At 31.3% G+C, this 12,561-nt stretch overlaps 1 protein-coding gene across 12 annotated transcripts in view; it reads left to right on the top strand.

Moving 5' to 3' along the window:
• Positions 1–12,561, top strand: part of LOC108567921 — an 88,834-nt gene that overhangs the window by 17,639 nt on the left and 58,634 nt on the right. For 6 of the 12 annotated variants that reach the window (XR_001891273.1, XR_001891267.1, XR_001891268.1 and 3 more), the window contains exon 2: positions 10,381–10,423. The exons of 2 other annotated variants lie outside the window; for them this stretch is intronic. Coding sequence is in view for 5 of the 10 variants with exons in the window: in XM_017928722.1 (XP_017784211.1) it covers positions 10,381–10,423 (43 nt within the window). In the remaining 5 variants the exon portion in view is untranslated. Of the gene's footprint in view, positions 1–10,380; positions 10,424–11,982; positions 12,257–12,561 lie in introns of those variants that run through there. 4 more of the 12 variants (XM_017928724.1, XM_017928721.1, XM_017928723.1 and 1 more) reach the window with 2 other exon arrangements.

Genomic DNA, 12,561 nt, shown 5'->3' with positions numbered 1-12,561 from the left:
ATAATGAAAGTACTAAGGTCGTAAAAATAAATGCAATGCCCGTCCGTGTCTTACTTAATTTTAGATATGGGTTTTTCCACACCTATACGTATAAGAATATACCATTAATATTTCTTTTAACTTTCTCAGAAAGTCATAATTATTTTTTTATGTTTGTTTACAGTTCTTTACAAATATGACATGGACTTACTTTTTCTTATTGCTTACTTATTTACGATTTTATATACGGTGTTTCTTAATATAAAGTTATTCATAAAATTTACTTAATACAGTCAAAACTCCATTAACGAATGGGATGCGTTCCACGTAATTTCTTTGTTATGCGAAACTTCGTTTTTAGAGGTAATAATACTATTTTTTTTCGAACAATCAAAAGTTTTATTATATAATATTTGCTTATATAAACTTGCATACAGAAAACCACATTTGAATACATGAATCTAAAGTTTATCGTTTTTGTTTTTTATTCCCATTCTTGAATTTAACTCTTTGAGGGGTCAGAAATTTAAGGCAATAAATTTCTAGACAAGTGAATCAGACAACTTCGTCAACTGAATCAACAACAGATGGTATGGAAGATTCATCACGTAGATCAAGATTATATTCACTAACAAAAAACACGATTACAGTGTCATTTAAACATCTTTTTAAATTACATTGTTTTGGCAGGAACTTCTTAAAATTAATCTCAATTGCTGAAATCTATCATCTTCCATATCCTTTACATTTCTAACTTAAAGAAGATCAACAATTATGAAACCTATTGATCTGGATAATTGAATATCTAAATACTTGGATCTTATTTTCTTCTTTTAGTGCAACTTGTGTCCATATTTTGCGTTCGTTTTATATTTTAAAACTAGTTAAATTCGTTATATATCTAAACTTTGTTATCAGAGGTATTTTTTTCATACATGCACATATTTTTTTTAATATATCCTACTAAAGTACCAAAGTACAAAACTCTTTTTACTTTAGTAAATGCATGTTTACTATTATGGAATAGTATTATTTTGACTAAACCATTTAATCTAGTATTACATTATTAATTACAATTATGAATTGTGGTCGGACATCGAATATAGTGGATATCTAGTTTATCAGTCCCTCCACACGGATTGGTTCCCAAAGTCCTTTGTATGCTCAGATGAATTGTCGTAATTTGCACGGATGACCTATAAATGATACAAAATTACGTGACTACATTTAATCGGACATAATACGGTTGTCTATATTACAAAATAATTGAATCTCAAAAAATATTTCAGTTTATATGAAATTTGTTGACCTTTAACTGCGTAACATAATTTGGTTTACGTTCATGCTTTATTACTAAAATATTCTTATATCAATTGAAATTACATTCTTATTGGTTTAATTAATTAAAATATTGTATGACTAATTAAACTAATTTTTAATAAAATTGTATTATCTGAAAGAAGAAAATTAAGATAAAAAAGTTCCTAGTAAATTAATTTACTTGACAATTGTTACAAAAATTCAATAAATTGTGTTAGTAAATCACTTAATATTATGAATAACAATACTTGTTGTAGTTATTCAGCAATCTCATAATAAATAACAATGAGTTTTCTGATATATTTCTAAATAATTTTAAGATGGAGTGTTTTAACGTTCGTAGATAAAATTAGGCTTTCGCATTGCCAGTTACTACAAAGTGTATAATGTATCATCTTGCAATAACGAGCAATGCGCTTTCCTAGTTATACTCACTAACCGCTAAGCCATAACTAACTAATTATTAGGTGTAGAACATCTTTTCAATATGTAGCAGATTTTCACTTCTAGACTTCAAGATAAAACTGGGATTTCGCATTGCTTGTTACTTAAAAGTGTATTAAGCAGCATTTTCAAGTAACAAGCAATGCGGTTTCCTTGTTACTCTCATGGAGCTATCATATTAGTAACTAACAAGGGATTTCATGATGTATTTGCAATTATTTATAAGATTTAAAGTGTAAACATTCGTAGATAAAATTAGGCTTTCGCATTGCCAGTTACTACAAAGTGTATATTGTATCATCTTGCAATAACGAGCAATGCGCTTTCCTAGTTAAAATCACTAACAGCTAGGCCATAACTAACTAATTTATTGGTGTAGAATATCTTTTCAATGTGTAGCAGATTTTCACTACTAGACTTCAAGATAAAACTGGGATTTCGCATTGCTTGTTACTTGAAAGTGTATTATGTAGCATTTTCAAGTAACAAGCAATGCGGTTTCCTTGTTACTCTCATGGAACTATCATATTAGTAACTAACAAGGGATTTCATGATGTATTTGCAATTATTTATAAGATTTAAAGTGTAAACATTCGTAGATAAAATTAGGCTTCCGCATTGCCAGTTACTACAAAGTGTATATTGTATCATCTTGCAATAACGAGCAATGCGCTCTCCTAGTTAAAATCACTAACAGTCAGGCCATAACTAACTAATTTATAGGTGTAGAATAACTTTTCAATGTGTAGCAGATTTTCACTACTAGACTTCAAAATAAAACTGGGATTTCGCATTGCTTGTTACTTGAAAGTGTATTATGTAGCATTTTCAAGTAACAAGCAATGCGGTTTCCTAGTTACTCTCATAGAGCTATCACATCAGTAACTAGCAAGGGATTTCATTATGTATTTTCAATTATTTATAAGATTTAAACTGTAAACATTCGTAGATAAAATTAGGCTTTCGCATTGCCAGTTACTACAAAGTGTATAGTGTATCATCTTGCAATAACGAGCAATGCGCTTTCCTAGTTATTCTCACTAATAGTTAGGGCATACCATGAACATAACTACCAATTAGGCTAAGGATTATAATATAATACGTAATATGCAAAGGACGTAGATCTTCATCTCCAGACTTCAAGGTATAACTGGGATTTCGAGTTGCTTGTTACTTGAAAGTGTTTTATGTGTATCATTTTCAAGTAACAAGCAATTCGCTCTCTTAGTTACTCTCATAGTGCTGACACATTAATAACTAACAATGGATTTTATAGTATGTTTGTAATTACTTTTAAGATGTACCATGTAAAGTGCAGATACCAAATTAGGCTTTCGCATTGCCAGTTACTACAAAGTGTATACTGCATCATCTTGCAATAACGAGCAATGCGCTTTCCTGGTTATATACTCTATACAGCTAGGCTATATAATGTAAATAACTAACTACTAGGTTCAGGATTTCTTTACAATTTCTTCCAATATGAAGTTTGGGAAGGACGTTGATTTTCACTTCTATACTTCAAGATAGAACTGGGATTCCGAGTTGCTTGTTACTTGAAAGTATCTTATGTATCATTTTCAAGTAACAAGCAATACGCTTTCCTAGTTACTCTCATAGACCTCTCACATAAATAATTAACAAAGTTTTTCATGATATATTTGCAATTACTTGTAAGATGTAGAATGTAAATATTGTAGATAAAATTAGGCTTTCGCATTGCCAGTTACTACAAAGTGTATAATGTATCATCTTGCAATAACGAGCAATGCGCTTTCCTAGTTATACTCACTAACAGCTAGGGCATATCATGTACATAACTAACTGAAAAACGTATATAAAATTAGGCTTTCGCATTGCCAGTTACTACAAAGTGTATAATATATCATCTTGCAATAACGAGCAATGCGCTTTCCTAGTTATAATCACTAACAACTAGGGTGTACCGTGTAAAAAACGAATTATTATGTTTAGTAAATCTTTTAAATTTCCTCCAATATGTAGTAGATCTTGACTTCCAGACATCAAAATGAAACTGGGCTTTCGCGTCGCTTGTTACTTTATATTGATTGTATTATGTTTCATTTTCAAGTACCAAGGAGTGGGTTTTCCTAGTTACTCTCATAGAGCTATCACAAAAATTACTAACAAAGGGCTTCATGATATATATATACAATTACTTTTAAGGTGTAGAATATAAAAAAACGTACATAAAATTAGGCTTTCGCATTGCCAGTTATTACAAAGTGTATAATATATCATCTTGCAATAACGAGCAATGCGCTTTCCTAGTTAAAAATCACTAGCATATATATAGTAGATCTTCACTTCCAGACTTCAAAATAAAACTGGGATTTCGCATTGCTTTTTACTTGAAAGTGTATTATGCATCATTTTCAAGTAACAAGCAATGCGATTACACAGTTATTCTCATAGAGCTATCACATCAATAACTAACAAGCGATTATATGATGTATTTGCAATTAATTTTAAGATTAAACTGTAAACATTCGTAGATAAAATTAGGCTTTCGCATTGCCAGTTACTGCAAAGTGTATACTGTATCATCTTGCAATAACGAGCAATGCGCTTTCCTAGTTATACTCACTAACAGCTAAGGCATATCATGTACATAGCTAACTAAATAACATATATAAAATTAGGCTTTCGCATTTCCAGTTACTACAAAGTGTATACTGTATCATCTTGCAATAACGAGCAATGCGCTTTCCTAGTTAAACTCTCTAATACCTAGGGTATTCCTCGTAAAGAACTAACTGTTATGTTCAGAAGTTCTTAGTAATTTCTTCCAATAAGCAATATGCAAATGATTTAAATATTCAATTCTAGACTACAAAGTAAACATTATTATTGAGAATGATATATGAAAAAAAGGACATATAAATAATCGACCATACGCCGCTGATCTTTCCATATTTTCCAATTTAAAGTAATATATCAGGAACTGCATGTTAATATTTTAGGATGTGTTGATAATGCTAAGGATTTCTCCAAATTGAAAGGTTACTACACTATTGGTAGTGAATTATTATAAAATGTAGATCTTTATGTGTGTTACTTTACTTCACTTTGCAAATATATTTATTCATAAATATGTAAATCCCATAACCTTTAGAGGTCCTGTGTCTAGTATATAAATCCTGGAAACGAGAGTGAATGGGAAAATAGAGTACATCGTAAAGCATTATAAATCCAGAAAAAGAAGAAAAAAACTGTACATTTCACGTCTATAAATTTGAATCCATGTGAAGAGGAAGTTACGCGAGCTTCGAACGTGAACGATAAATACACGTGGTGCACAATTTGTTAACCGTGCAGTCCAGATGTACCTAATTCGCGTCAATTTGCCGGTCGACCTTGTGTTGACCTTGTCCTCTGCGAAACACCTTGTGTCCTGTTGGAAATTGTGTGCGCGAGAATCGGAAATAGAAGATGGAAACGGATGATTACAAATTGAATCGTATAACCTAGATATGTGTGGGATTAATAAAAGCGTTTGGACGTGTGTAATTTGGACGAGCTTCGGCCTCGACAGATTATTTTGATGAATTACAGGTTAATTGTTTAACCCAGCCCAATCCGAATTGAAGCCCGAACGCATGAAAAAGAGATACATATACGTATGGGATTGAGCGAGATGAATGAAGAAATCACTGGATGATAGGCTGCTCAATAAAGCCGACGTATTTTGTCATGGTCTACTGAATTGTAATTACGTTACTGCCAAGGTTTGCAGACTGAGTTTCTCTGCCTCGTTATTCCTCCTCTCTACCCTCTTTATTTCGTTTGAATCTTATTCTCACAAATCCATCAACTACTCTTTCCGACATAATACACATCAATGTATATTAGCCATTGTGTGCTAAATATTCTTGCATATAGATTGTCCTCGCACGGTTCAATGTTTCGAAGGTTTCTTCCATCGCACCGTTCATCATCATTCCTTCTCGTTTCCTATGAACTTTACTATCTATTTCTATTGTCTAATTATATCCAATTATAAATAGATATATTACACAGTGATTTTATATGTATGCACATATATTTCCAATATAAATTATAGCATTCAATGGAACTACAACTTTACAATTATAATGTAACCCGTATTAAGATGTAATTCAAAAATAGTACTGTGAAACATTATGTAAATGACCTTATATATTTGTAATGTACGTGACATTATGTTTAAATATTTCAATTAATGTTGTCAATAAAGTAGTAAGTTTGAATATTTTGGTTAATTTGAATAATTATGTTTCAAAATAAGGTTAGACATTTTTACGTTCTTGCTTAGGTTAGGATATAACACTCTCAGCTTATTTAAGTTAATAATCAATTTCAATACATTTATGAGTTTTTAAACTAATGTCATTACATAATTTATTATAAATACAGTTTAGTTTCGGTTAATTAAGGTTAGATTAGGTTAGAAACAAATTTCAATACGATTAATTCGACGGCAGTAGCCTTAAATAACAGATTATATAAATACAATATTCTTTCCCGATTTAGGTTAGATTAAGTTAGGTTAATAACCAATGTTAATACGTTTCTCTGATGCCATGGCAGCAATAGTATTCATTATCAACTTATGTTAATATAATTTATTATAAATACTGATTCGGTTTTGCGATCTCGGTTTAGGTTAAGTTAGTAACCAATTTCAGTACATATATTAGTAAGTTCAGGGTAGCAGCATATATAATTATATAAATGGTTATAAATTACTGAAATGAATGAATGTAATTACTGAAAATCTATTTAAAATATTAACTAAATCAACTATTTTAATACCTTTTCTTCATTAATAAAGAATAATATCAATTACATCTACATAATAGTATATTTAGATTAATCGTAAATTATTTTTTAAAAGAAAATTATATAATAAACTGAAGAAATTAAGATTTACATTTTGTATGTAACGAATATTATAATAATAAATATAAATTTTTTTTTCTATAAAATTGGAGTTTATTATTTTTATTATATCTTGACATGTATATGTTATTCAACTAGGTTTTTATTTGCCATTTCCAGTTATTAACCATAAATTACATCACCGGTTTTGTTTATACACACTCCAAAGTTTCTTCGTCCATTATCTTAATATTGCAGCTTCTCGTGTATTCTTAGTCGTCCGTTCATCCATTACAATTACGAAACACCTAGGTATTGTACTGCAAAGCACGGGTTTTTCATGCATCTTTATACATTTTCTCAAGTGCTCTTAACGCGCAAAACAACTTTTGAAACGTATTTCGTGGCATAGCGAATGTCATACTTTGACATTGATTACAGGCATTTCATGAAGTCGAAAAAGTTATTACTCCGATCTTCTTTAACAGCTCAAAAAACAAGAGCTTTCGCGATTCACGTTGATGATGATGAATATGAATACTACCGCATTCGGAGGCGTGTAAAGCAATGATTCATTGCGAGGCACCAGTTTTCAAGTTTAAGTTCAATGTCAGGATATTACGTATCGTCCTAATGAGAGGCTGCGTGGGTGCAGCGGATACAAGTTACACATGTGTTCATATACTACGACACAACAATACGTTCTTGATGGGAATCAATTTTCTGCAGGCTGAAATCCACGTGGAACATACGGCAATTAAACGCAACAATGAAGCAAACGATGCGGACTAATTATGCCCCTCCGACCTGGGCATTAATCACAACTGGCTTTAAATAAAGGACAATGAAACAATTACTGCTTCTGCGGGGCATAAATCTAGTAAAGAGGTCTGGTCCGCCCTCGCGCGCGCAAATGTGGAAATTAATTTAGCAGATTTGCGTAACGTACAATTTGTGTAATCGCGTTCGCCCTTGAAGAGAGGGAGAGATCCCACGTGGATTAATTTCTATGCTCCAGTACTTCAGATCCTTTCCTTTTCATTAACGAAAACACATTAAATCTGGTTAAGGACGTTTACTGCTGATTCAGATTAGCAATTTAGACAATTGTATCTGTTACAATGTAAAACATACATTCTGCATTACCTTGCTAACATTGTGTACTGTATGGTCTCCTTTTATCTTGCTAGAAATTGTTCATAATTTATGCAATATTTCATAGTTTGTAGTTAAATGAATGAATGATAAAAAAGTGTAAAATATAAAACATTTGGATATAATTTTGTTCAAAATCGAAACAATTAATAATAAAACAAAACTCTCAACTAGTGGACAGATAAATTAAAAGTGGACAACATTATTCCTCCGGTAATTATTATTGATTGATTATTCATTTATTAAATATACATGTTTTTCATTATATTCAAACATGGTCTTTTAAAAGAGGCACTTAAAATATTTATGCTAAAGGTTGTCTTTGTATTTTAAATTGTTCTATATTGTCGTGGCCGACCAATTTATTGTCATCTATTGTATAACTAATATGTATATTTGTTATGGCCATGACTTTCCTCTTAATTTTTAGAAATAATATTTAACGTATCGATCAAATATACAAACGGATACTTGTACGTGATTATTTAGAATAACTTGTGGAATATTCCGAACGACGATTACACATTAAATCGTATAGTTGCGTCTATTGCATCACCACTTAACAGCCTTCTTCAGCCGCTAAATATTTGGGCAGGATCATAAAACTTAGATAAAGAAACGATTGTATTTTCCACAAGGTCAAACCCTTTTCGCCCACGCAGCCCCTTTTTGAAATGAACACATGTTTGTATTATATAATTTAGTCTTAGCTAAGGGTCGAACTGAGAAGTTAGTTATACTTGGGAGAGTCCAAGCAAGAGCTTCTAACTAATACTAACTTAAGAGGAGAATGTAACTCTTAGTTAATAATAAGATCAACTATTGTATAGTTGACTTCTCAATAAAACTCCGATATATACAATAAAACTAATTAAGAATATTGCATTTAATATTCATAAACCCCTATAAGACTCCACAACGACATAACTAGGAGATAATCCACGGTGCACCCCGGGACACGACAATATATTAATGATATACGTCTAGAAAGCCTATCAATATTATTCCATCCAGTCTGCTTACATCAAAGTAAACAATTGTTATATTAACAAATGAAATATTAAAACCCATAAGAATCAACTATCATCTCATTGAATAAAATAATGTATGGTTCGTAGTAGTATTGCATATAAAATATAACAAGTCAGATAATGTGAGATAATTCAATAAAACCGATTTGTTTTATTAGACGATACCTCCACCAATTTGTAGTTTTCTATCTGAAAATACCCATATCACCAAATTGTTTTTATGTTATTTAAAAAAAAAACCTCTAACAGAAACTTGACCTAGACCACTGGATATGAAAATACCCATATAACAAAATTGTTTGTATATATTTTTAAACATAAAACCTTAGGGCAACTTCACCTAACCTAACATTTTCTCGGACCTACGTTACTAGAGTGGATAAGAAAATAAATACGTCTATAAATTATGTATTTCTAAAATAAAACCAAAATCAATACATGCAAACCAAAAAGAGACATTGAGATAACGTGTAGTCATGCGTTATCTCTCTCGCACCCACTGAAATATCAAAACTACTCGTTAGTGGAGTTACCAGTTTCCCATTCTCACTATATGCTTGTTTAATTTGAGCATGATTTCAGTCCAAAATTGTTTAGTATCAATCGAGAAACAATGGAAAAACTGGAGTCATAGCATGATCGGTAATTGTAGGTAATTTCGTTACAATGAAAATACAGTTTTATTGTTTAAATTTTTGACCTTCTTGCGTCTTTTGCAACATTTTCGATTTCCTATATGTTATTTTCTTCTTATAGTACAATTTCCGGCCATATTTTAGGTGAATTAGGACATTAAATTGAAATATTTTTTATGTTAAATGGTGTTTCAAATTACGTACTTTATTACCTCGATTCTTCGTTACCGGAGGTAACGTTAATTCTGGTATGTCTGTATATAGAAAAAGTAAATTCCACAAAAATAATAATTTAAATATTGAAATGAAATCTGCATTTATTTTTCAATTTTCTTTGAAACTACCTCCACTAATTGCTGCTCGTTCCAGCAAAGTTATGCACCGGATTATAATTTTGTTGAATACCTTTCGTCGGTTGTATTTATTTATATATTTTTGTGTGCGCGCAATTAGATAGTAATGAAAGCATTAATATGCAAACATAGCTGAGCTGTTTTCGTAATGTCCGTAGGTAAGTGTCCGACGATTCATAATTTGGAGCGAAAAGCTGCATAAAGGATGTTTATAGATACGGCAGTTTATGGCACGCGTTGAAAAGCCGCACTTTAATTGCATAATTTTATTGCCACACCGTATATATAATTCAAGTTTAATTAGATACGGAGATTATTAACGTATGCTTTCGGGAATGCATTTTGTGAAAGATGTAAATTGTAGTAGTGCACTGCCATAACACTCCGACATAACCATCTCTTCCGCGAATTATAGGATCGGTTGGCATTCATGAGAAATCCTCGGAATTCATCTACGGTCGCTTAATTAATTGGTAACGGGTTGCATGCAAATTTCTATCTTACAACTGTTTACTTAAATTCTATTAAGCAATCCTTCTATCCTATCCTATCATTTTTTTTATTTTTATTTTTTTTTTTCAGATTCACGACAAACTTTATCTCGTGGTGAGCATATTGGAGATAGGTAAGAATTATTTAAAGCTCATATAATTCACCACAGAAATTTAGTATTATTTATACTCACTCGATATAATTTATAGAATTATTTCAATATGTAATTCTAATCTTATTTAATTCCTGAAAATAAAGAATTCTAGTGTAAATCTTACGTCATGTGTATTTTGTTTTAAAATTAAAAAGTTGCAGTCAAAGTGAGTTTGAAAATTCGTAAAATTATTTAAAAGCTTATCTAATTCCTGGAAATTAAGAAGTCTAGTATTAATGTCATTGCCTTTATAGATTTTATTCTAAATGAAATAACATAACTTCTTTCAGTCAAAGTCGTTATAAAATACCATCAAATTTGATTTTTTTTATTTGATGCTTATAAAAATAATAATAATTTATTAGCCAAACATCAATACATAAGAAGAAGAAAAAAAAGTATAATTTATACATAAATAAATTTTTACATACAATAAAAAATATATATATTAATACGCTGGCCAAAGGGCTAACGACCGAGGTTGATGCTTATATAATTCTTGAAAATTAAGAATTCTTATGTAAATTTTCTTTCTCCGTTTAAAATCTGTGTATTTTATTTTAAAAATTTTGGTGCTTCGTAAATAAAATGAGATACTTTCAGTCAAAGTCATTATGAAATGCGGTCGAATTTGCATAAGGAAAACGGAATGCATTATATTTTTCCTCTGCATTTTAAAGCTTTTGCACGGAAGGAGAAACGTGCAAGGCCCATTTGGACAGAATAAGTAAATAATTATATTGCCATTATATTAATACAACCTACATTCACATTATTTTTTCTATTCCTCGTGCTGCCTTCAACTTGACTTATGCGTCTGCAATTTGACACTAATTGCAACGATGTTATCCTTGAGTGTTGCTGCGGGTTTACAATTTGCGAAATGTTGGGGATTGAGTGTGTGTTTGAGAGAGCGTGAGGGGGAAATGGATACAAAACGAGGAAACGGACGCGGCGTCGAAGTATTGGGGATGATTGCGATGCCCGATAATTTACGAATTGCTTTACATTTGATTGATTGAGGCCAGAATCTAATTAGGTTGCAGTATATCTTTGCGGGAATAGTCAAGATATTATATGGTCGAATGGGTATAGTATGTATGTATATTTGAATGTGTACGACAGAGAGAGATTGAGAGAGAGAGGGAGGCTGTGACCTATTTACGTGCATGTACAGATCGCCCCAGGAATCAGGTTACAGCATACACATACAAGCATTTCAGTAAATCCAACACTAATTGCTACAAATAGTTTGCAATCCGATTCAATTCAATTTTTATCCACTTTGATCTTCCATTAGTTTCAACAAAATATTAGCTTTGCTTTAAATCAAAGCTGATTCACAGGTCACTGAACAATTGACTTTTATTTATATAAAAATTTTGATATGCGAACTAATGTTCTATATCTTTATTCTACTGGTGAAGAGTGATGTTAAAAGGAATAGTGTGAAATGATGATGCGATTCGTGTCCGGAATCGCGATAATAACCCATAATTGTCTATTACATACTGGTAATAATATTTTGCATCGTTTAGCAGCTCCACCTCATCCTGTGGCGTCTTTTCATGGGAACGAGTGCATTCGAAAAATTGCCCCTATTTCCATTCCGAGCGATCTGACGCAGTTTTGGAGACTTGGAAATTGGCCAAAAGCGTCTCCACATGCAAGCAACTTCATATGGCGTAGTCGCATTGCATCAAACAATATAAATGTATTTCAAGCAAATGCCATCACTTTTAGTTATAGAAACCTTACGAATTTGCTTACGTAAAGGTATTACTTGTACGCATATGTTATTCAAATATAGTTCTGCCAATAACTATTTTGTATATTCAAGTTTCCATTTAGTTTTAGAAGTCATTAATTTCTATAAATATTTGATGATCTTAGAAATGTTATTGATCTCAACTAATACCATGTTTAAATTAGTTCTTAAATACTGGGAGTGAGTTCAAATCTAATCTATTTACTGGATGTATGTAAATAAATAATAACATTTTAACCGAAATTAATGATGATAACGGAGTATACAACTGTACCTGTACTTACCTCACTAAAACTTCTCCCCTTCTTCATCAGCATATAGAACCTGTATATCTGCACTCCTCAGCGAT

This window comes from Nicrophorus vespilloides, unplaced genomic scaffold (assembly GCF_001412225.1).
Source record: "Nicrophorus vespilloides isolate i.1.1-1 unplaced genomic scaffold, Nicve_v1.0, whole genome shotgun sequence".
Taxonomy (NCBI): domain Eukaryota; kingdom Metazoa; phylum Arthropoda; class Insecta; order Coleoptera; family Silphidae; genus Nicrophorus; species Nicrophorus vespilloides.
This window is presented reverse-complemented; position numbering and strand designations above follow the sequence as displayed.